This window comes from Falco biarmicus, chromosome 1 (genome assembly GCF_023638135.1).
Source record: "Falco biarmicus isolate bFalBia1 chromosome 1, bFalBia1.pri, whole genome shotgun sequence".
Classification (NCBI taxonomy): Eukaryota; Metazoa; Chordata; class Aves; order Falconiformes; family Falconidae; genus Falco; species Falco biarmicus.
Window position 1 is genome coordinate 14613393 of NC_079288.1, and position 24717 is coordinate 14638109.

Below are 24717 nucleotides of genomic sequence, written 5' to 3' on the forward strand. Positions count from 1 at the left end.
CTCCCCGTGGCGGGGCGGTGGCTTCAGCACCGCGGACAGCGACAGGGCGGCGGCCGCGAGCCCCGGCCCGGTGCGGCCCCCCCGGGGCAGCGTAGCCCGGGCGTCCCCAGTACCCCCAGGCAGCGGAGCCCCGGCCCGGTGCGGGGGTATGTCCCCGGCGCCGGTGCGGGTCCCCTCGGGCCCCGCTGCCGCCGGAGCCGCCGCGCTCCGCACCCGCCGATGCCGCCGCGGCCCCGCTCCCCGCCCGCGCCTCGCCCCGGCGGAGCTCCCCAGTTCCGGTCACGTTGCCGCCTGTTTACGGCGCGGCTGCCGGCGGGCGGCGGGGCCGGGCCGGGCCGGGCGAGGCGGGGCCGCCGCAGGCAGCGCGGGCAGCGCGGGAGCCCGGCGCGGCCCCGGCCCCGGCCCCGCCGCCGCCGCCCCATGACGCCCAGCGGGCGCCCCGCGGGGCCCCGCCGCTCCCCCCAGGTAAGGGCCCGGGGCGGCGGGGCTCGGCGGGGCAGGGCGCGGCGGGCGGCGGGCTCGGTGGGGCCCGGGGCGGGGAGAGGGGCCCCGGTGCGCGGGGCGGAGGCGCGGGGCCGCGGGGGCCGGGGTGCGGCGGCGCGGGGCTGCTGTCCCTGCCGAAGTTCCCGCGGCCCCGCGGGTGCCCGTTCTAGAAGTTGCCTCGCCCCGCGGGCGGCACCGGCGGCGGGGCTGCGCGGCTGGGAAGCGGCTCCCGGCGCGGCACGGCGCTCAGAGCCTGTGGCAGGGCTCCGCCGGGCACCGGGCAGCCTTGCTGCGGCCCTCCCGGGCAGGGTGGCACCGCGGGCAGCGCTCACCGCAGGGGCGGCTGGTTGGAAGTGGCGGCGGCGGGCTCCATCCTGCTCCTGCCGCGGAGTGGGGTCCGTAGCTTTACCCCGGAGCCAGCAGGAGAAAGCACGGCCTTGCTTGCAGCGTCTGCAGCCGAGTGACAAGCTTCAGCTCTGGCTGCTAGTCAGGCTGCTCTGTTTAGAGAATTGCCAGAAAACACAGTAATTTATCATCAGCGTTTGGCTTGGTTTTATCTTTAAATAGATCTGGGTAGATAATTGATGGCAAATAGGGCTGCGAGCGTAATCCTGCCTCTACCAAGATGCGGGGAGGTTTCCCACTGACTTTCCCAAGGCCGAGATTTCACCTCTAGTTTCTATTCCCGGCATCGCCACTACCTCCGTGACCTTCTGCAAGTTTCTCAGCTTCCTGCTGCCTTGTTTTCCTTACATTTAAAGACACACTCGCTCCGTGGTGTTGTTGCCAAGTTTCTGTTCATATTCTTTGAGATCGTAAATACTAAGCGCTATAGATTTCTGATATGTATCAGCATTTATTCCTGCGTATGTTTTAATGCAGTGGTGAGGAGGTGGCTGGCAACTGCCATGGGATAAATTATCGACCTGTTCCTGCAAACCTCATTTGTGTCCTCTGACTCCCAGTTAATTTACCATTTATGGGGGAAAACGATTATGTAGGTAAGGGCTGGATCTTGGTGTGACAGTGTTTGCACTGGGGTATGTGTACATGCAATACTGTACCTGCCTTTCAAATGCCTCATCTTGCATCAAAGTTTTGGGATTCTGACTGGCATTAAACAACAGAACTGAGTACAGTTTTGCCCTGGAAACAAATTCTCAAACAATCTGTGCAAAGGAGATCAGCTCCTAGCAAGCTCCACACCAAATTGGTCATTGTAGCTACTTCAGGAGGCTGCTCTGGTCACTTTGTTTTGGGAAATAAGAACTCTGATAAATTGGGATGAAGTTGCAAATCTCACTGACATTTTCCGATAGCACTTTGAAACACCCAACTGAGATCAGGACTCTCAATGTGCTTGTCCCAAAGATTGTAGTTGCGTCGTGAGAAGGTAAGGAGAGGGGGGGAAAATGTGTTTTTGAGGCAAGGGCAGGCCCACAGGGAGGCTCAGGAGTTGAGACTGTGCCCACAACCATCCAGCGTGGGGGACTGCAGGGCAGTGAGCTCAGTGCTGCTGCACCCCACACCAGTGCTGCAGCTGGGTGTCAGCCCATGGCCCAGGCTTGGAGAGCCTCGGCCGAGGGACAGGGCAGGGGGTGGCTGAGCATGGCAGGGAAGCTTTCTTTGCAGGGAGCAGCTCTCCAAGGCCTGTTCTGGAGCGCACTCACCTGTTCCTAGTGGATATCTCCCCAGGTTCATGTTTGTGCGTTGCACCCACGTGGTCTGCCTTGAACTGCTTGTGCTCAGCGGTCCCAAACCCTCCTCTAGCTTATCCAGCACTTTGTCAGCTAAGCTTTCACCATCTCTCTGAGTGAATTTGCAGTTGAGGATTAAGATATAAAAAATGCATTTTTAAAGATAAAGGTCTGGTCATGAGTGCCTGCTGAGGGCTATCCCACCACTCCAGGGAGAGGCCTGAGAGTCCTGTGCTCAAAATCTTGGATGGTCAGCAAGGGAACCTTGTTCCTGGAAAGCTCTCAGTGATGGAGCAAAGCCCCTTGTATGTCCAGTCTCCAAAACTGGAGACAGCCGTTCAGCCCCAGCTCTGCAGGGACAAGGAGCCAGCTCGGGTTTTAAGTGTCACCTTTGAATAGGGGCAAAAATCACCATTTAGCTGATTGCTGCCTCCTTTCCAGCTCTCACGGTGTGTATATATAAAACTATCAGAAGTGCAAGGGCACAGAGCATCCTTCAAGCTAAAGAGAACTATCACTTACCCTTGACTTTTATCATGAATGACGTAGTTTTCTAGAGTTGTAACCTCATTCATAACTCCTCAAAGCCACAGAGTACATGGGCACTGCAAAGGCTTCCACCACCAGTTGCTTTGGCAAGTTAGAATAACAGCTACAGCAAGGCAGGGATCAGAGCAGCGTTGCTTCCAACCCCGTCCCTACTTGCTGCAGTACAACCATCCTTTTGGGAGCCATGCTTGCAAGGCCATGGCTCGGGAAGCTGGTGCTTCTCAGCATCCCTGGGAGTGACAGCCCTAGTCACGGTGCTCTGGGTCTCATGTCTTGGGCACAGGCTGAAGGTTCCCACCTTGCTTCACCACATAGAGATATGGTCCTCAGCACTTGCTGGGTGCTTTGAAGCCCTTTGACATGGGAAGCCTGGGCATTATTAGCTGGGAGATGCGGTGGCCCTGTAAAGCATTATTAAGTCAGCCAGCAGCAGCAGCTAATCCTTATTAATCCCCAACACTTCCCAAGTGATTGTGCTGTGTGAAACGACCAAAGACACACATCAAACTAAAGGGTCAAAAAGCTGTTGCAATCTCCACTTGACTTTAGAACCAAGGGAGGGAAGCTATCGGCCGTTGAGAGTTTGGTTCTGAAACCCTTTGGGGTAACAACTGGACACAGCCTTGGCAAGGCGAAGGTTCACCCACTGCCTTCTGGTAACGTCAGAGGTGCTCAAACAGCTTACAGATGCTATTGAAACCTCAGGACTAAATTGCAGCTTCGTTAATAGCTCTTGGCTCTTGCATCATTACCTGTGACACAAAGCTGTCTAACGGCTGCAGAGTGGAACAGCATGTTCCTGCCTTTGCCCGTGGGGCTGTGGGGTGGTGAAGCCGCAGCAGCTTTGGGCCACGGTCTGTGGCCCCCTGGGCTCCTGTTGCAAGGGGCAGGAGAGCCCCAGGAGAACTCTGCCCACCTCCGCTCTCAGGCAACAGCATGACCATTCCCGGCCACATCCTCGCTGCCTGTGAAGGCAGCTCCTGCCCCTGCCAGCCTCTGTGTCCTGTTTGCGGATGGGAGTTCCATGTCTAGACAGATGAGGTGCTCCCCCCCACACACGATACCTCTGATGTTCCTGCCACAAGCTGAGAGCTGTTTCTCAATGGAAATGGTGAAAGTCATGTTGGACAGGCAAAGCTGATCCAAACCCACTAAGGACTTCCCACAGCAATTCCAGAAACAGACTGTTTTTCTCCCCCATACACAGGTAAATTATGTAGGCTTTTTATCTTCCAAATCAGACACAACAGATGTCAATCCCAGATATTTTTTCTTTTACTTTCTTTACAGATTGATATTAATCAACTATTTATTTTCAATGGAAAACACTTCCATTGGTAAAAGAAGGGTAATTTCCTACTTAAAGGGAGGAGGGAAAGTTCAACGGAAAATTTGTAGCCATTTCTACTAAAGACATTTCAACTAGACAGAACAAAGTGCTTGAAAATAGCACTAAGCATCCCCTGGGCTTCATCCAACCTACTTTCTGATGTTTCCCAAGATGAGGTGCCACAACTTCCATCAAGAAGCTGCTCTAGAGCCCAGCACATTGCGCTTCCACAGCCCCGGCTGGCAGGAGGGTTTATGCCTTGGTATGATTTGTATTCCTAGCCTATGGCACATGCCCAGTAACTTCCACAGCCATTGCACTGGCACAAGTAAATGTGCTCCCATCACACCCCAATGAATCCCCATCACTGCCAGCTCTCAGGGTACAAAGAAGGAGCGCCATCTCTCCTGTCGATTAATCACGCTGCCATCAGGAAAGGCTAGGTGACTTACAAGACTTAAAAATCATCATCTTGCCACTCAGAAGAATAGGAATGATTAGGGAGTTAAGTCTAGAGCTAGATCCCCCCCTACCCTGCTTCCATTTTAAGGTGCCCAGCAATGAGGGGCTGCAGGTCCCCAGGCTTGCAGAGATGCCCATGCTTCCCTTGCACGGGGCTGCACGCCTTACATGTGGCCAGGCAGGACTAAGCAGGCTGAGCCAAGGCTATTTTCACTTATATGACATTGTTCCACAGGGAAGCTTTAAGCCGGTATAAATCATAGCTCCTGCTATAAGCGCCTTAAATGAGAAACAGGACCTTTGTATCTGTTGCTTTTATGTATCACACTGGCATTTTTCAAGCTTTCCCATCACATTCATAGGGTGAATGTTTGGAGCATTTCATTCCCTGAATAGCAGAGCCATAGAGTCATAGAACCATAAGATCATTTAGGTTGAAAAAGACCCTTAAGATCATCAAGTCCAGCTGTAAACCATAAACCCTGCTGTAAGTGCAAGCCCAATTACTTAAACCTTAAAGTTGCCTCCAGAGAGGGAAAATGCATTGCTTTCAAAGGTACAGGACAAATGCTTACACAAAGCGTGATATCCTGTGCAAAACGACGGAGGTGCTCTGATCTCCTGTATCTGACTCCCAAGATAACAAATTATTAATATGCTGTAGAGAGACTCATAGCAGAAAGATCCACGACAAAACAGAGGTACTTCTCAGAGCCACCCTAAAACTTGAAGTTTCATTATTTTGCCTCCAGAAATGGCTCCCTAGGACATGAAAAAAACCCAGTGACAATCCACCATCTGTCTATGCTAAAGCCAGTTCCCATTACCCAATATCTTATTTCATGCTTTATGCAGAGCCCCCCCAGGCAGAGGCACCCTCCGGGCTGCAGCAGGAGCCCCAAGCCAGGTCTCCAAGGGGGACGGCCAGGGCAGCCCTCAGCCCCCTCATACAGCTTGGTCTGACCCCCTCAAGCAGGGGCAACCACAGGACAGCACAACTGCTATCACTTCTACTCATTGACAGGCCAATTAGGTGTTGCAGCTGCCTCTAATCTCCCTGCCCGTGCACCACCAGCATCATAAATTGGGGTTCACACCCAGCCCCCTCCCAGCGCATGCCACTTCTGCTGCAGAGATGAGTGGCAGCATCAGTGCTCCCTAGACCCTTGGCGCTGGCCTGCCTCGGGGGCATTACAGCCGAGAAATCCCCCACAGAAGCCAGACCAGTGGCTGAGCACACCAGGAGGCAGAGCAGCACCAGCCCCTCGCAGGAGGGGTTATGCCACAGGGTGGAGTGGGGTACGGCTGGGGCAGCTGTGGGGCAGAGGCAGGCGTGCTCAGCCTGGGCAGGGGCTGCATGAAGGCAGCATCGTGCTGTGCCACAGCCCCTTCTCCCCATGCGGGGCATCACCCACCCTCTGGCCCCTGCAGCGCTGCCCTGTATGCAGGGGCTGACCCACGCTGTGCCTACGTGCCGGCTCGCTGCCGGGAAGGCGAGCCGGGAAGGGTCACGCAGGTGCCGGGAGCCACAGCTGGTGAAAGCAGGCTGGGGGCCAGCCACGGGGCGATGCCACAGCAGTGACACACAATGGGAAACACCCCGAACCTGTTAGCCCTGAAGCCTCACTGCACCCCCACTTCATTAAACAGTAGCAACATGGAGACCTGACTTTAAGGTTGTCACAGATCTGGAGAGGCATTGGCAAGAGCAAAGCTTTGAACTCGGGGCACTGCCAAGATCACTTACTGTGGAATCAAGCTTAAATACAGTTTGATTCGATTTTGGTTGTGGGAATTATCTTGAAATGCACTGCATTACCGTGCTGGGCATGCCATAAACGTGAGCCAAAGTGCTTGCTGAGTTCTGAAGTTTCTATAGAAAGAAAACTGAAGTCAGATGTGGATGCTGGAGGGAAGGGAAGCAGCTTCCTAGGGCCAGGATGGTGCATGCCGTCCCTCAGGCTGGCTGGCTGGCCCAATGTCTCCCCATAGAATCACAGAATTGTTTAGATTGGAAAAGACCTTTAAGATCATCGAGTCCCACCGTTAACTCAGCACTGCCGGGTTAGCTCAGTTTGCTGTGGCTTCCCCTCCTCCTGGACTGGGTGTGGGGAGTAAGGACAGATTCCACATCCATATGGAATGGTATTTCCCAGGATTAAGGGTTCTTTCAGAGGTTTATTTTTATCTCCCTGGTGCAGAAGCACAGGTAGGCAGCTTGTGCAGCTGCTTTGCTGGAGCCATTAATTAATGCTTGGTGATGGACCCCAACCAGGGCTGAGCTGCCCGGAGTAGGACTGACAGCAGCTCTTGTCTGCCAGGTGAATTACCAGGGAAGACGTTTCTTCTTCTGGAAGACAGGGTGACTCTCCTTACCACGTAATACTGATCGGGTTAGACAGAGCATATTGTATTTTTCATGTGTTAGATCTCTCGCTGCAGTTACTGCTTCGTAATATGTGGCTTGTCAAGTGAGAGCCAAGATCGACTCTGGTGCAACTCCCACCTGGGGACTGCAGGGAGCAATCCTGTCCCAGATGCAATCCTGCTCAGTGACAAAACATTTCCTAGGGCCAAATTCAAAATAGAAACGAGCCGTTCTGATGCCAGGGTCTGTGCAGCAGCATTTGCTGCTCGTGTAGTCTCTGAGCCTCCCAGCCCGCGCGCAGACAGGATGGGAGCCGGACCCACGAGGTGCTGGGGCAGCGGGGTGGCTTGGGGGCCAGTCCCCAGGGTTCTGAGCAGGGATGCTTTGCCCACAGCCACATCCCTGTGGAAAGGGTAGACAAGAGTAGACACCCACCCTGCTCCCAGTGGGCTCTGCCCTTTGCAAGGGCTCTGGGGACAGGGCTCGCAAGTCCAGTGTGCTGCTGCATGTCTGATCACGAGCCATCTCCGCTCCCCGCAGGCCTGGACTGTGAATTTGGTTGCGATGGAGACTGTGTCCCTGGAGCACCAGATACAGAGTGTGCAGCGGCACATCACTTTCCTGAAGAAGGAGCAGATGGAGCTGCTCCATGATCTGCACCTGGAGATCCTCCGCTTGCAGAAGCACTGCTCAGGTGAGTGTTGGGCTGGCCATGGCACGTGGGAGCGGTGTGCCCACAGGGCATGTTGGGCAGGAAAGCTGCTGCTGGCACCCCAGGGCTGGTCTCGCACAGGAGCTCGCACTGGCGTTTGGCAGGATGCATGGGAGGAAGCACCAAGCCACAGGTGATCTTGCTCGGTGTGGGATCAGGGGATCCCCATTCCCTTCAGCCTCCCACTTGCAGTACTGGCCTGGATGCCACTAGCCCCTTCTCGGGCAGTGCTGTGTGGCCACCAAATCTAGCATGGGTCAAACCCTCTGAAACCACTCCTCTGTGACTGGGTACCAGCAGCTTCCTCCAGCTGCAGCACTGAAGAACCAGAGCAATTTTTATTCTGGACATCAGCTGGCTGGGTGGGTGATAAGACAGGAGTCTATGCTGATAATCCATCATTAAAACCCTCTTCCTTTGTTTTCACACCGTGCTCAGGGCAGACTTCTGAACGAGGATTAGCCCTGGTAGCTCAGCACTCTCCCTGGCTGCATGTTCCTGCACCTTGCAGTAGTTCGGCTGCAGTAGTCACTGCCCCGAGGGATTCACTGGGGTAAGGAAGAGGGAAAACCCAGCATTAGCCAGCAAGGTGGTCCTGGCTTTTCCTCTTGTGATCTGTGCCCAAAAAGGTATTTTGATTATGAAAACGTAAAGTAGTTCATAATTTCTCCCCGGTGCCAGTACCAGTACCCAGGTGCCAGGGGAAAGAGGGTTGAATGCTGTTGATAACAGGGATGCATGGGACCACACCAAGGCCACTTTCAGAACAGGAGGAAATGTGATTTTCTTGTTTATATTTTGTTACTCTTTATTCTCTTGCACACAGAGAGGTGGAATCCATTCCCTTCCTGCCAGCCCAGCCCCGAGCTGCCAGTATCAGTATCTTCTTGCCGTGCTTTACTGCTGTGGTGCTGAACAAGCACCAACGTCAGCAGCATCAGCGTATCTATTCCCCCACCCCAGGTTGCTCCTGCTCTGGAGGGAAGGTCCCTGCCAGGCATCCGCAGCCGCCCCTCATGCAGAGGCTGCCACCTCCCAGCCTTTCCCAAGATCGGGGGCTGTCACCAGGAGCCTGGCCTCTCGGGGAGGGGGCAAGCTGCTCCCCGTGGTCTCGGCAGACCCTGCAGCAGCTGGCCAGGGTCTGCCCATCTCCAGTCCTCTGGAAGCGCAGCCACAAGCCTGGCACAGGGCTCAGGGACCTGCCCCAGCTGTGGGGTGCATGGCCACCAGACCCCACCCACGGCCCCTCTGCGGCAATGTCTCCCTCCCCTTCAGCCAGCCTCGCAAGAGCACTGGCTCCCCAGCCTCCTGCCCACCACCGAAACTCATTCCAACTTGTGCCATCGATGTCATCAATAATTCAGCTGTAGCTAATTACTCCTTATCTTCCATCCTCCCTGATTCCTGAGAAACAAAGAAATGTCTGCATTGCTAAAACCATCTGATTTCCCCCATCCTTTCCGAGCTTTTGCTGTTCTGTTTTGTTGCTTTAATGGCTTCATCTATGGCCTCTCCAGATAGGTGAGACAGGGAAGTTCTCATGCATAAATCAGGCGCTGGGGGGTTCTGAGTCCCCAGGGGCAGCAATGCACCCGTTGCACAGTTGGTTATAACTGATCTCTTCCCAGTGCGGCTGAACCACAGCACTGGCTGACCGGACGAGGGTCACAGCCTCATCTGCGAGGTGTACAATTCTGCAGCGCCTTTCTGTTAGGAGTGATGGGGACAAAGCCAGGTTAGTTTTACGGTGACTTTGCTGATGGTTTGAATGTAGTTGTCTGGTGGGGCTGTTTGCAGGAGCCAAGCGGAGTCGGTAAGTCAGTGCTTCCCTGTCGTGGCCCTGCAGAGCTGTGCCAGCTGCCCTGGAGCTCTCATTTCAGACCTTAAGACATTTGCACCATCCCCTCGGTCTCCCCAAGGTGTCACCACTGGAAATGCCCTCCCTCCTACAGACATCTGTTTCTCAGCTGCCATCTCCTCATCCCTGAGAAGCTCCGTCCGCCTGCAGCGGCAGCTCTCAGGTGCCAGAGCCCTCGTCAACAGAGGGAGCATCTGCTGCGAGGGGACCTGAGGGGGAGGCACACAGCGAGCCAGCGCCTTTGGATCCAGGCTGGATCCAGCAGCAGAACAGCTGTGTTCAGAAGGGACCTTATTCAAGTAAATAAATCCCTGGGTTTGCTGCCTGTGGACACCAGGCAGTTCCCACTGGTTGTGCCCAGCATCCCAGGAGCCTCCACCACCAAGCCACATGGGCCAGCAGCAAGAGCTAAAAGCAGGATGGAGCCCCTACGTGCTCAACCCCACAAGCCTCCAGCACCCTGCAACCTCATGCCCTTCACCGCAGCCTGGCAGGGGGAGAGGGCAGCTGCTTTGGGCAAGTACTGCAGCCCTTGCTGCGGGGCAAGGGCAGAGCCGGCCCCAGCAGTCCGAGGCTTTAGAGGAAGGTAATGCAGCCCAGAGCCCTGCAATTCATTTATTGGAAGGAGCCTCATGTTACAGAGGAGAGTTGGCTTCCCTCCCACTCCCATTTTATTTGCAAGGTATAAACACAGCAGAAATAGCAATAGATTCCTCTGGCTCTTCTGTTTCTCCTTTTACTGGAAGATGAGCTCAAGCCTTGTGGCAATAATCACCCTGCTCAGCCGTGCTAGCAGAGCACCAGGGGAAGGCTGGTTCTGGGAATGGAGCAGGATCTGGGGGGATTCCCTGCCAGGCAATGTGGTGTATAGCAAAGGTGGCCAGCTGGGCTGTGCGATGATCCCTCCTTACCCTCACATGCTGGGGCACCAGGACAGGCCTCCCAGGCACCAAAGAGAAGCCTGACGTGTTGAGAGAAGCCATGTATTAAATAAACCCTTTTCTAGCTTGCCTTTGAGTATCTAGCCCCTCCAAGGGGCAAATAGCCACCTCCAAGAGGGTCTCAAGCCCTCAGGCAGCTGGGGCTGGGGGACTCCTGTGAGGCAGATGCATGTGCCCTAGCCCATGGCAGGGAATACAAAGCCCTCCTTGGCCGTTTCCTGCACCAGGCACATTGAAGTGCATCACTCAGCAGTGCCCTGTCCTCTGCCCTGCGCAGGGGACACTGGGGCAGAGGGGCACTGCTGGGAGCCAGCTGCAGCTGGGGCCAGCAGCGTGGGAGATGGGATGCAGAACTGCAGAGCAGCTGGATCCTTGCTACAGAGGCTGGGCATGCTGCAGAGCCCTGCAGGGTGCTCTCCCCTGGGTTTGCCCCTCGGGGGTTGCAGGGGATGGTACCGGGGCAGGTTCCCACCAGCCCCTGTAGCTCCTGTGCAGAGGTTGGGACCCTGAGCTGTGCATCATCCCCAAGCCCTGCAGTTGCTCAGCAGGGAGATGACTTCTTTGGAAATAGGCAACTGCTTTAGTTTTCATTCGAAATATATCTGAGACTCCAAACCTATTATTTTAGCTTCAGAAAAATAACACAGTTGCCATTGATTTCCAATGGGACAGTCGAGAGAGCTGAAAGCTTTCCAGAAACTGCATTATGTTCTCAGTTACTTCTGCCTTCTCACTACAGATTTGTTTTCCAAGACAGACGGGCAGAGCAGCCCGAGCCAAACGTTTCGTTTCAGAAGGATGGCAGTGGTGAGGATTAGAGTCAACATGAAAGCAGATTAAAAGAAAAATGTAGGGCAAAGATTAACCATTTGAACTCATTTCCAGAGAGAAGAAAAAAAAAAAAGCCCCACAACAACTGAATGCTGCTGCTGCCGCCCCTTTCCTCCTCCCTCAGAGCTGCTGATGGTTTGGTGGGTGGCAATTAATTAATTCAAAAGAGATTGCCTATAGAAGTGCAGAGTAAAGTGAAGTCCAGAAAGTCCATCCTTTGCTACCCTTTGTGAGCTGTAGCCCAGGGCTGGGCAGCAAGCAGGCAGCATGCTGGGGCAGAGCAGGCAGGCACGGGCTGCAGCCCCGTGGTGGGCTCATCCCCACAGGACACTGCCCTCGCTACTGCTTCCAGGGGCAGCGTGGGCACCGGGCAGCTCTGCCTGCACCCACACCCTGGACCTGCAGCACTGCTGCCCAGGCCCACGGCAGCAGATGAGACAGTCATGAGGACACTTTGTGCTGCCCGAGGTCCGCAGCCCGTGTCTCACCCTGGGACATCTGTATCCAGCATCCCCAAGGAAGGCTGGGGGCCACATCCCACAAACCAGCTCCTCTCCATCACTGCCGCTGCCTTGCCTCCCTGTGCCCAGACAGATGCCTGCAGCACTCAGGCTGTGCTCATGCTCGGTGGCAGGCTGAGAGGGATTTTGAAGCTGCCCATTGCCCCCGAGCAGGGCAAGCATCCTTCTGCAGGCACATCGTGCAGGGACGAAGCCATCCTGCTTGCGTCATGTGCAGAGGCAGAGATCAGCCTGGAAGCAGTAAATTATGAAATACTTTGGGTGGCAGCTTACACTTTGGTCTATTTTCAGTCCATTGCTCTGCTCTTTGTCCTGATTTTTTCAAGCACTGAAAATGGTTCAGCAGCTCTCTTAGAAAAAGGTGGCGTTGCTGGAGAAAAAGAGGCTCAGGCTCCGCCATGGGGCAGGACATGCAAGCGCTGCCTTGGCCACAGCACAGGGCAAGTGCCCTGGCAGATGCCAGATCCCAAGGCTGCTTAATAACATATAAATTGCCAGAATTGCCTATTTTTGGCTCAGCCTGTGGCAGGTGATCTGAGATGGCCACGCTCACACCACGGGCTGGGCAGAGGCAGTGCCACAGCTGTGGTGATTGCTGGTGCCCTGGCAGGGAGCAGAGGGAGACACAGGGAGTGTGCGGGACGGGTGGGACGCTCCTTCTCAGTCCTGTTTCTCTTCCAGAGCTTACCCATGACCTGGAAATAAAAGAGCTGGAAACCCGGCAGCAAGGTAAGAGCATGGATCTGCGCACGAGATAAGAGGGAGCATGTGTGGATACAGAGGGGCCACCCAAAGAGCCTGTGGCCGGAGGGGGCCCATCGGGCCACCCAGGGAGAGGACATGGACATTTGTCTGCAGGGGGCAGTCAGGCTGAAGACAGGGCTGTGGCTGCTAAATCAGCGTGCACACACAGCCTGTTGGCAGCCCCGTTAAATGCTCGGGCAGCTACCTAGGAAGGTTTTGCATGCAAAAGCCGGCATCCGTAGGTTGGCTTTGCTAATGCCCTGACACACACACACCTGCCCGGGAGCAGCTCACAGACCCCCAGGGTGGGACTCAAAGCCTGCAAACCCTTCAGCCCCAGGGAAAAGCCAACAAGGACATTATCAGCCCCCGCTCCAGCTCTGCTCACCAACTGCAATCCAGACACCGATTCAGAAAATCTCCCGATACTCTTGGTTCATTAATGGTCAGTTTTGCCTACAAAATAACCTTTCACATTCCAAAATAAGGGGGAGAAATGTCTCTGTGCATGAAAAGTGTCTGCAAGCTCCAGACACCATCCCAGACCTGGGACCAGCAGCAGAGAGCTGCCCAAAAAGCATTTCATAATGCACTGTCCCCTCGGGCCACCTGGCCCATGTCCTGCAGCCCCTCCTGAGGCAGCCCTGCTAAAGCGTTTCTCCAGCCCAAAGGCAGCCTCAGCCCCCTGGCACAAGCAGACAGCGTTGGGGGTGACTAGAAACCCACAGGCAACAGGCAATTCCCCTCTCCAAAGCCTGCCACAGGCAGGACAGCTCCTGCCAGGCCAGCATGGCACAGGGCTCTGGCATCTCTCACCACTGGCAGGCAGCACGCTGGCCCCTGCCACCTGATGGGCAGGTTTTCAAATGAAAGCCTGTGCCGAGGGACACAGGCGCGGGGAGCTGGTGCTGAGCTCCCCTTGATTTCAGCTCCTCTCCTCCAGGAACAAGTGCCCTGACAGGCAGGGGCCTGGCACACAGACACACCAGCAGAGCAGGGACATGCCAGGGACAGCATCCTGCTGCCCGCATGCAGCCGGGCACTGCTCCCCACCTTCCTGAGCATCCCTCTACCATAGCCCCTCATCTGGAGGCAGATGCAGCTGCTCCCTGCATCTCACCCACTCACACATACAGCCCTGACCTGCAGAGCAGAGTCCAGTCAGCCTGGTGCCTGAGCAGGATGCATTGGGCAATTCTCCAGGCGATGGACTCCGGCCAGTGGGCCCCACACACAAGACCTGGGTGGTCCTCTGAAGGATGTGCTCAGTTCATCTGCCCTTCCCAGGCAGCCACTGGCCCCTTTCCACAAGGCTGTGGTGCCTCAGGGCTCCTGGCCCCTCTCCATCCACAGCCCAGCAGGCAGCAGGTGCACGTCAGAGTCCCCAGGGTGTCCCTTTGGGCTCCATCCTGCCTGGCCTTGCCTCTGTCCTGAGGAGCCACAGGCTAAGACCACCTCACCACGCTGTTCCTGCATGCCAGGAAATGCCACCACACAGCCCCAGGTGATGCATCCCTGTCCCCAACAGCACCTGGGTCAGGTGGGGGCAGGCAGTGGTGCTTGGGCACCCGTGGCCAGCAGAGAATGTTCTGTGAGTAGCCCAGCTCCTCTTCCTCCTCCATCCCAGGGATAAAGCTGAAACTCATCCCTGGCACTGCTGGGGCACAGTCCCTGGCACCAAGCCCCAGCCTGCATTTCATCCCCAGAGCCAGGGCTGGTGGTGCCAGGGCAGGCACAGGGCTGATCGCACCCGGCGTTCTCATCCCTTGGCAGCACCCTCACTCAGTGCTGGGGCTGGCCCCAGGGGGCTTGGGGGGCTATGGCCACCCCCACACACTGTCTCAGCACTCTCAAAACTAGCCAGATGCAGCGAGGCTTTTACCATCACATACCAGTTTAACTTCAATATGTTGTTAGCACGCCTTGCCCTGGCACAGCCACCAATCCCCCACAAGGCTTCAACAGTTCATCTACTGTTTGTGCTGTTCCTTCATACTCTTCAGGCCAGTCCACCCTGCTTCTTGCCTCTGCTGCATCCTTCTCCTTGTCTCTCCTCCATCTAGGGCACACACTCTCACCCCTTCCTCTGCTTCTTCCAGGTCTCACTTCATCCAGTGCCCCTCTTCCATACCCTATAAGCTATTTAACTACTTAGCAGGAACCAGCCACAGCTGCACTTTATCCACATCAGCCAACCCACCACCCCTGAAGCAAGCCCACAGCTGTATATTATCAATGTTAATTAACCTGCCTTCATTCCTCTATAATTCCTCTACAATGTGCAGCCATGCACACCCAGCCCCTCTCAGCCCATGCCAGCCCCCACAGACCCCGGTTCCTACCCTGCCTCCCTCCTCCCACTGAGGTCCCTTGCCCGCACAGGTGGGCTCACTGCTCCCGGGAGAGCCTGCTGCCAGCCCACCAGCTGCCATCGGAGCATCATGGACCATAATGTGCAGCGAGTCCCACCCACAGGTCTCTGCCCATCCTTCAGCCTTTTAACAGCTTACGAGGAGTGCGATCACATTTGCCACGTTTATGGGCCAACCACCTAATTTAAGATGCCATCAGATGATTGCTCTTCAAATGCCACTCGTAATAATTACTGTGTGCAACTGCCTCCCTTAAGATCTCATTATAAAGCATTTTTCCTCTGCAGAAGACACTTAGGAGCTGAGGCTATAAAGCAGTTGCAAATCGTATTGTCAGAAGCAGGGATGATTGCAGGCAAGGGGAGCAGGCCTGGGCAGGCAGGGGTGAGCGCAGGCAGGGCGAGCACTCGCTCCACACCACGGGCCGGGGGCAGGAGCTCGGCAGGGGCTGCCAGGGGCAGAAGTCCCGTCGCAGGCAAGGAGGGTGCGCTGGGGTGGTCTGGTCACCCCTGTGCCCCTGTGCCAGGCTCATGGCCCGGCCACAGTGCCCGGCCCTCCCGCTGCCTGCTGAGCCTGGCCTCTTTGCCGTGAGGGTGTGAATGCCCTGTGACGGCTGCTCCAGCTGCCACATCACACCCGTGGGTGGGATGTGCCCCCTGCCTGGGCAGCCCCTGGCACCCAAACAGCTCCCAGGGCTGAGTGTGGGGAATGCAGTGGCCTCAAGTGGAAATCTGTGCCCAGGCCAGGTCCCCGGGGTCCTGCAAGATCCCCACGCAAGCAGCGTGCCTTTCCTTTTGGAGATGACAACATGTCTTGGCTGAGGACAAGAGCACTTTGAGCCACTGCCCCCCACTCCCTCCTGCCCCGGAGACACATAGTATGGAGGGAGGGGAAATCCAGCTGCCAGCAATGCTCCAGTCTCCTCCTTCCCGATTCAGACCATCCTTTCCAACACATCATCACCTGCAAGAATTTCGCTGTCCCAAGTGCAATGCCACCATGCACAGAGGAATGCAGACCCCCAGGAACCCCCCAGCACACAGGGCTGCCAGCCATGCCAGCCTGCAGGAGCATGGCTTGGGGGGGTGCTTTGGCCAACCCTGTCCTTCTGGAGTGCTTCCCCTCCATCCCTCACCACCTCCAGTCTTTCAGAGCAGAAGGGATTGGGAAAATGCAAAGTTTTTTTATCCAGTTTGTTCTGCAGGTGTTTACTCAATGCAGTCTTTTGATGCCACTGTGGAGGGTGGGATGGATGGCAAGTGGGATGGAGGGACAGAGGGATGCAGGGATGCAGGTTATCCTCCTGCAGGCAGGTGGGAGGCAGCCCCCGCAGGCTGGCCAGGGCTGTGCAGGATGTGCAGGAGCAGTGCACACAGCCCCACATGAAGTCACACTTTTTTGGGTGCCTGTGCTGTGACTCAGAAGGGCTGGGACAGGGAGGGCATCCATCGCCCTCGAGGTGTGGGAAGGGCAGGGAGGGTGGTAGGAGCTGTGGGGAACCTGCTGCTTGATGCACCGCCTCTGTTTTAACAAGTCCCATCCGTGCCCCATCGCTGGCAGCAGCTGCTGACAGGAGCAGGATGATGAACAGATCAGGTGTTAGAAGCCAGGGGTGATGGCGCAGTGTGCACACAGCAGCCAAGGAGGGCTGGCTGCCTGGCCATCCTGCCTCCCAAGACAGGCACCCCCTGGGCCCACTCCTCCCTCCTAAAGTGGAGGTTCCTTCCCTGCTGAGCACAGCCCGGCTCCTCTGCAATCCTGGATTAGCAGCTCCATTCTCTCTAATAAGGCTGTGGTGGAGCCTTGGGGCTTGAAGTCAAAGACACGTCCTGAGCTGGGCTGATGGTTTCACTGCTGCCACTTCCTTTCCTCTCCCAGCCCATATGCTCCCCCCTGCCCTCTGCCCATGCTCAAAGTCACTTCTTGGGTGAAAAACAAGTTACCCAGGGAAATTCTGAAACCGTAGCACAAGGCTGCAGCGAGGCAGAGGTGGTAGGTTCATGGCAATGGCATCTCCACTGAAGCTGCCTTTGCTTTCACCCCCCAGTTTGGGTCTTAGCATCACACAGTGCCTGCAGTGTGGCAGCTCAGGGCTGATGGGGGTTCCCGTGCGTGCCTGGGTGTGTGGGGAAAAACAGCTGGTACTAGCGGGCTTGGGCAGCTCACGGCCAGTTTTGGAGCTCCACCTTCAAAAAGCACCTGAGCAGCCTCGAAGCTGCTGCTGGGACATGCTGGTGCCATGGAGTGGCCAGTACCCACAGTCACGTGCCCTCACAGCCATGGTGGGGGCGTGCGGGGACCCGCTGGGAGCAATGGGCTGAGCCCCTGCTGCCTCCCCTGACCCCTTTCTATGCCTTGCCCCCACAGATGTCCTGGACCGGGAGCTGGAGGAGAAGTGCCGGGCGATGGAGGCCCAGCTGCAGGAGAAGGAGAAGGACAACCTGGAGCTGCGCAAGGAGCTGCAGCACAAGGAGACGCTGGTGGCTGCACTGCGGTCCAGCCTCCGCAACAAGGAGCGCCGTTTCCTGGAGGAGCTGAAGCGGCGGAGCCACCGAGTCACCATCCTTGACACCGAGCTGCAGAAGCAGACGGAGGCAGCTGCCTACCTCTCCCTGCAGCTGCACGCCACTGCCCAGCGGCTGCCGGGCCCCCGGCCGGGTGGGCGGCCACCCCCCGAGCAGCCCCCCACCGGCCCCCTGGCCGAGGGCAGGCCCCGGCGCCGTGGCCACAGGGTGCATCCCCGACGCCCACCCGGGGATGGCCCCCGTCCCAGGGACCCTGTGCAGGAGGAGCACGACGCCATGCCTGACCCAGCCCTATTCCTCTACGCAGCGCGGCCGCAGCGCCCGCCGCCAGAGCCCCCTGCCCAGGCCTGCGGCACGGCCGGTGCCACCACGGCACCTCGAGTGCAGAGGGCCCCCCGGCAGCCTGTGCAGGAGCCGATGGCCAGGGCCAGGTCGGCCAAGGGCGAGCCCAGCAAGAGGCAGGGGTCCGGCCCCCATGGCGCCCCCCGGGCCCGGGAATAGGTGGCAAGGAGGTGGCATGGAATGACCAGCCGGGAAGACCTGAGCCCAGCGGCACCAGGGTGGGCACCGGCAGAGGTTGCTTTCCCCCGTCCCCTCGGAGGGGAAGGGGCAGCAGAAAGCGGATGCCCTGCTCGCACCTCCTGCCTGCCAGCAGCCGGGGAGGATCCCCCTTGCCCGAAGGGTCTGAGCCGGGGATGCTGCCAGCAGCACTGCAGAGCAGGCGGGCAGCCCAGCACAGAGTCTGCAAAGGGAAATGGCCGGGCGCCTGTCCAGAGCTTCCAAGGAAAAGGAAGGAAGGAAGGATGAAAGGAAGAAAAAAAAAAGAGGACAGGGAAGAAAGGAAAGAAAGGAAGAAAGAAAGAAAGGAAAGGAAGGAAGGAAGAAAGATAGCATTTCTGCAATGAGGAGACCTTCCTGCTGCTGCTGCCCCTCGGCACGGACGCCAGATGTGTTCTCCCCAGCCATGGGTGCCGGGAAGCGAGTGTGCAGCAGCAAGCAACAGGCTGTGGGGCACATGGCTTGGCACAGCGGGATGAGCTCAGCCGGGCCTCCCGCCCTGGGCATCACTGGCACCAGGGCTGGGCTGGAGGGGGCCCCAGGCACCACCAGGGATCCTCTGGGATGCAGGCAGCTGAGTAACAGTTGGTCCCATGGGTGCAGGAGGGATCCCCCTCCACAGGGACGGTGCAGCTGTGCCAGCTGGGTCCCAGGTCCCCTGCGCTGCGGTTCAGCTCTCTCTAACATGGATTTCCCTCACATTACATTTACACGCAGGACTTGGATGGGCAGCTGGACATAAGCTGTGAGTGCCGGCCCTGCTGGACACCACGTGCGGCTCCTCACCCACCGCAGCCTTGCTCCACGTGCTGCTGGAACCAGGCTGTGACTCGTGCCCATCGCACCCGGCAGGTCCCGTCTCGGCACCAGCATTCCGGTTCTCAGTCACATCCACAGCCACATCTGGGTTTGTCACAGACGGCTGAGCAGCCCTCCAGTCTTCTCCCACCACCTCCCCCTCCCTCCCAGCGCAGCAGCTGTACAGCACGCAGCCCTCACCCTGCCCGGGCAGCCTTGCCTGATCTCCAGACCAAGCCGTCAGCTTCATACATCTACTCCCTGGATGCTGTGAAACAGCAGAAATGCAGGGGAGGGCTCTGGCGGCCGCGCAGGGCAAAGGTTTCTCTGCGTGGGCACCAGCGCGACCTGCGCTGCTCTGGGCAACCCCGAGGGGCAGGTTTCGCCCTGGCAGTTTGGCTGCCATCCCTGGCCAGCCCGGCCACGCGGCAGTGCCCAGCCAGGAGCCCCGGCCCCTGGCCACAGCCAGCACCTTGCCTGGCTGCGTGGGCAGCGGCCTCCTGCAGGACCCCCGCCACCTGCACAGCTGGCACGGGCAGGGGCGAGCCGTGGGCCACCATCAGACCCCATTTCTTTTCAGTTCAGTTTGAAACCTCTTCAAAAGCATCGCCCTCGTAGGGCAGTCGGGCTTAGCCTGCTCAAGCTCACCTGCAGCATGCCCGTGCAGTCAGAGGTGTCTATTTTTGTAGTTCAATATTTATATACTATATTAAAATGCTTTTACAAGATTCTCAGCAACGGTCCCTAGGCCAGCTCTTCAGTAAAACCAAACCCCTGAGTGTATGAGCTGCACCAGCGGAACAGAAACTAGCAGCTTTTGTACCTTTCCTTTGGCTGGCACGTGGATAGTCAGGCTTTGGAGGGCAAGACCCCTCCTGCTCCCGCAGGGTACCCTCGAGGGCTGGGACCCCCAGCTGTCACCACGGTCTCTAATGCACCCCTGTGTTTGGGAAGGAGCTCAGCAAAGCCACACCTGCGGGGTCCCCTCAAGCCCAGGGACCAGCCACTCTGGCTGGAGCCCTGCAGAGGTGTGCAGCTGCTGGGGGCAAAGGCAAAGCTCTAGCAGGAGATTTTTGCAGCCCCTTTCGTGCCCAGGGCTGCTGGCCCAGGAGCACAGAGCCCTCACCAGCTCCCACCTGGCCTCCCTGACTGTCACCCTCCGTGGAAGGCTGCAGAGAGCCTGGCAGGGCCTGCACATGCCCTGGCTGCAAAACATTGCATGCCCAAACTGCCTGCCCAAGGCAGGTAGGGTGCAGGGCAGTGCAGGATGTACTGGTAATGCCCAGCTGGGGTACGAGCACCTGGGCACAGTTGCAGAAGGGAGAAAAGCCCCGGGTCTGGCTCTCGGTAAGGCTGCAGGGGGGTTCCCACCTGTTTCCTGCTGCAAAGTGATTTAAAGCAGGCTCTGCCCACTGCCCAGCTCTGGGGCGAGCGGGCTGCACTCAGGGGCCTGCTTTCGCCCACCCCTGCAGAGGCAGTGCAGGGCAGCAAGGGCAGTTTGTGCTGCATTGCACAAGCAGCACCTGGTGTGCAGCATTGTGGCCACCCGGGGGTCCCCGTGGTGGTGTGCAGGTGAGGTGCCGTTTTGCCTGCGGAAATGGCTGTTTCTCTCAGGTTCAGAGAGATTCTGCTGAGGATTTGTCTCTATTCTCTTTTAATGTGAAAGAGAGTAATAGGTGTCCCCGCGCAGTGTGGCTATTCCTTTAGCTGTGGTGTGCACAGCTGCTTTCCCCTCTCCTTCCTAGACAATCCTGCTAGACAGAGTATGTTGCATTTTAATTATAAAATGCTTGATAGGATCATGGTGTTCACAACTGACCTGAGTGTTGAAAAGGGGAGGAAGAGGTATGATCCTTCTTCTGTGTAAATACCTTCCTAGCAATCATCATTTTCAGTGCCTAGTATGTAAATGAAGCAACCCTGTCTGAGCTGCAGGACCCTTTCCTCTTCACTGCTAATTAGCAGCCTGCTCAAGGAGTCAATCTCATTTGCAGTCCCCCGATTGCTTCTCCCTCCTCGGGTGCTCCCCGGTGCTTGCGGGCAGCTGGGCAGGCCCTGAGCCCCGCAGCCCTCAGACCTGTGGGCAGAGCTGCCTGCAGCGAGGGGGGTGTTTCCCAGAGGGATGGAGAGGGAGCACCCCAGTTCCCCCGTGATGCCAATGTCATGCGCTTGGAAATGAGTTGTTGGGGCAAGCCCTGTGCTTTTCCCCAGGCACCCTTGCCTTGGAGCAGGAAGGATCAGTCCTTGCGTTGCTGTACCTGCTTCAGTCACTGCTGCTTTTCTTGGGGGGTGGGAGGGAAGCTCTAAAGATACTATATATACACTTATATATATATATACACACACACACTTGTTTTGAAGGGAAAACACTGTATGATTGTAATAGAAATGATGTTGAGATAAATTATTTTAATCTTTGTATTTATATAAAATGATCAAAGAGATCAAAATGATAAAAAAAAAAGAACAAAAAGGCAGCATTCCTATTTTTTAATGAGTAGGCTGCTGTTAGCCACAGCGAGTGCCAGGGAGCTGTGGGAGCCCAGGCAGCGCCCGCCCTCCTTTCCCTGGGCAGGGGGCTCTAACCGCCCCCAGCGTCTCGGACTGTAAGTTAGCCCTTAGCCTGTACGGTGTAACAGGGATCCATAGGTGCATTTAGTCAGTGCTACCGGACTCCTTGGGAGTCCAGAGGGTGCATACAGCTTCGACCTGCGCCATATACCTGACACGCATAGACCGAGGAGTGTAACCGCTGACACATATGTGCTTTGTATGGAACAAGCGATGTTTAATGTTGACTCGTAAAGCTTAATGATTAGACTGGAAATGGATGCATAGCAATAACGCTCGGTTGTTAAACAATGTCTTATGTGTATAAACCACAATGTGCTGAGAGCTTTCTGCATACAGACTAACAGCCGGGTGCCTCTCCTCTGCACCCCTCCACCCACCCCCTTGTGTTCTGCAGCTCTGCAGAGGCTCATGGATTTGATGTGTTTGGTTTGTTAATCTCTCTTTTCCTTATTATTGTTATTTTCCCTAATGCTGTCTGAGAAAGCAATGTCTCAACTTGTGCAACCCTGCAGCAGGCGCAGGGTGAGCAGTGGGTGGGGAGGAGATGCTCGCTGCGGCTGCGCTGCGGAGCCAGCAGCACTGGGAAGTAGAGCCCCAGCCCTGGTGACTCCCTGTGCACTCCCCTGGACTTATTTTAACCCTGGGCAAACCAGTTGGGAAGTTCTCCCTCTTGACCCTTTTAATTAAAAAGCCATATTTTCTGAATGTGTTTGCTGGGGCTAATCTAAGCGCTCCCAGCTGCGTCCTTCCCATCCCTGCTGCGAGGGTGCCAGTGCGAGGACCTGAACAGTGCAGCCACTTCTGAACACCCCCTCAGGAGGCTGCACAGCCTTCCTGGCTGCTGCATGGTGCTGCACAGAGACCTGTCTGCAGCGGGGCCTCATCCTGCTGCCTTGGGGAAGCTTTGCCTGGGGCAGAGCCCAAGGCTTTCTGTAAGCCGCCTTACTGCAGAGCAAAGTCGGGCGCGGGACACAGCTGGTGCGTGTTACGCAGGGGCAGCTGCTGTGGGGGTGCTGAGGGGTGGTCCCCCCGGGATGCCTAGGAAGGCTGGCAGCAACGCAGCACCAAACGTCCTGCCTGAAGCGGCTGGAGAGCAAGAGCCAGCAGTGGTCAAGGAGGGGTTGCTTGCTCTGCATCTCCACATACGAGTTCCCCAAAAGAAGCTCCCCAGAGGCAGAGGAGCCCAGCTCTCTCTCCCCACTGGGAAGGTAAAACAGCAGCACGCCGATGGATTTTCATTTTTGGGACTTAGGGGAATGCTTCAAGGTCTTCATGTGCAGCCTTGTGAACAGGCTCCCGCTGCCCTGGTGAAGCTGCGACGTCCTGCCCTTCCCCGGGAAGCCGGGAACACCAGCCCTCGCTCTCTGGCAGCCCTAACAGCCAGTCTCACTGCAGTGATGCCACAGCCACCTCGGTGCACGTCTGTTCTTGTCACCCTCTTGCACCGTCAGTGCCTGGCTGCCAAGTCCTACCAGGAACGCGATAGGAGGGGAAAGAAAACTCCCCTACGCCTGTAGGTTGCCTCATGCTGTGGATAAGATCAGCAACACCGGTGTGCCGGGCTGGGCAAGCAAGAGAAACCTGGGATGAATAAGCGCAGCAGCCGTGGAGGATCCCGCCAGACAGCAGGGCCTGTAAAAGCACAAAGATAAAAGTGGTGCGTCTCCTCGCTGGTTAAAGCTGCCCTTTGCTTCCCAAGGCCAGGTTTCTGCCTCTTGTCCCCTCTCTGCCAGTGCTCGCCGGGAGCTGGCCCTGCAGTGACGCTGCCATCCTGGCTCCCCACTGCAGCAACACGAGGGGCCGGCGCCTGTGGGCAGGGGGACACGGCTGGCAGGGGGGCATGGAGGGCAGGAGGACATGGAGCATGACACTCAGTACCATCACTATACCAAGTCGCCTCGTTTTGTTCTCCTTCCCCTCGTGCCTGCAGGCAGGAACGGGGTTGCAAATCGGCCCGTGTGAGTGAGAGGTGCACCCAGCACAAACCCCAGCGGCACCTGGTCCTCCACAGGGTGTGGTGATGCTTCCTGCCTCTTTCCGATAGATTTCACTGATCTTGTGGCTTCCAAAAAAGATCCTCTTGCCTGTCATTGCAGTTATAGCAGGAATGAGACTGTTGGGCCCTGGGAATCCCCCAAATCTCTGTTGTACGTCTGAAAAAGCAAACCCTTTCTCCCTCAGGGGGTGTGAGGAAGGTGCCGAGCCTCAGCCCCGAAGGGATGCGCACCATCTGTATTTGCTCAGGTGTTTCAAGGTCACATGGAAGGTCACATGGAATGTCACCCGCATCCCAGTCCTTGCTAAGGGTATAATCGGCCTCCCTAGGTGGGGACCATCACCTCTGCCTGGCCAGAGCTGTGCTCAGGACCCTGTGGAGGGCTCTGGCAAAGGGATGGGGAGGGAAGCACCTCTGGGTACAGTTCCCCTAGTCCCAGAGCAGCTGCGGTTTTGTTGGAGCAAAAATATTCTTCTTGGCCGAGTTTGCAAAGCTCAGCCGAGAACAATAAAAGCCTGTGCCTCGTGCTGGGGAGAGCCATTGCGGTGGGACAGATGCCAAAGGTTTGACACTGCTCTGCTTTATTTGAATGTTCATTTTACTACATGACACCATTATTCGCCAGGACGATGTTAATGTTGACTTTGCTTTTTAACCAAGTGCTTTTCAAAATGTGTTAATACCCAGAGACTAGAGTATGGAGCTGTACTTTAGGAGTTGTTGTAATATGCCTTTTCTTAATAAAGAGGTTGAAATCTGCAGAGGGTCGTACTGTGCTGCCCCAGGACCTCCAGCCACAAACGCCGCTGCCACCGTCTCCAGGACTGATCCTGCCTCATCAACCACATCTCCACAGCTCCAGAGAACCTCATAGCAGCCCCGTGCTCCTGGGAGGGGGGAGGAACGATGGGGGCATGCTTTATCTGGGAGTCCAGTGACAGGATGAGGGGCACCCATTTTAAACCGAGAGAGGGCACGTTTATATTAGACATTAGGGAAAATTCTGTACCGCGAGGGCAGTGAGGCGCCGGGCCAGGCCACCCAGAGCGGCGGTGGGTGCCCGTCCCTGGCAGGGCTCAGGGCCGGGGGGACGGGGCTGGGAGCCACCCGGGCTGGCGGGAGGTGGCCCTGCCCGTGGCGGGGAGGGGGATGAGGTGATGATAGAATTGTTTAGGTTGGAAAAGACCTTTGAGCCCATCGAGCCCAGCCGTTGCCCCAGCACTGCCGAGCCCATCACTAACCCATGTCCCCAAGCGCCGCATCCGCGTGTTTTCCAAACGCCTCCCGCATGGTGACCCCAGCAGCTCCCCGGGCAGCCCGTCCCAGTGCTCGACCACCCTGGCGGTGGAGACATTTTTCCAGACACCCAGGCTGAGCCTCCCCTGGCGCAGCCCGAGG

The 24717-nt window shown here is 57.0% G+C and overlaps 1 protein-coding gene across 1 annotated transcript; it reads left to right on the top strand.

Moving 5' to 3' along the window:
• The first annotated feature begins 344 nt into the window (after positions 1 to 344).
• On the top strand, positions 345 to 24078 carry CCDC92B (coiled-coil domain containing 92B). The gene is made up of 4 exons (XM_056322698.1): positions 345 to 465; positions 7430 to 7583; positions 12434 to 12481; positions 17236 to 24078. Exons 1-4 carry the CDS (start codon positions 421 to 423, stop codon positions 17892 to 17894), a joined length of 906 nt encoding a protein of 301 aa, XP_056178673.1. The 5' UTR covers positions 345 to 420; the 3' UTR covers positions 17895 to 24078.
• The last annotated feature ends 639 nt before the right edge of the window (positions 24079 to 24717 follow it).

What these genes read in the sequence shown, in the direction of transcription:
- CCDC92B (XM_056322698.1), top strand. Translation starts at nt 421, where the DNA reads ATGACGCCCAGCGGGCGCCCCGCGGGGCCCCGCCGCTCCCCCCAG. An exon ending in CTTGCAGAAGCACTGCTCAG is followed by an intron (nt 7,584 to 12,433) that starts GTGAGTGTTGGG and finishes TTTCTCTTCCAG; the next exon opens with AGCTTACCCATGACCTGGAA. An exon ending in GCTGGAAACCCGGCAGCAAG is followed by an intron (nt 12,482 to 17,235) that starts GTAAGAGCATGG and finishes TTGCCCCCACAG; the next exon opens with ATGTCCTGGACCGGGAGCTG.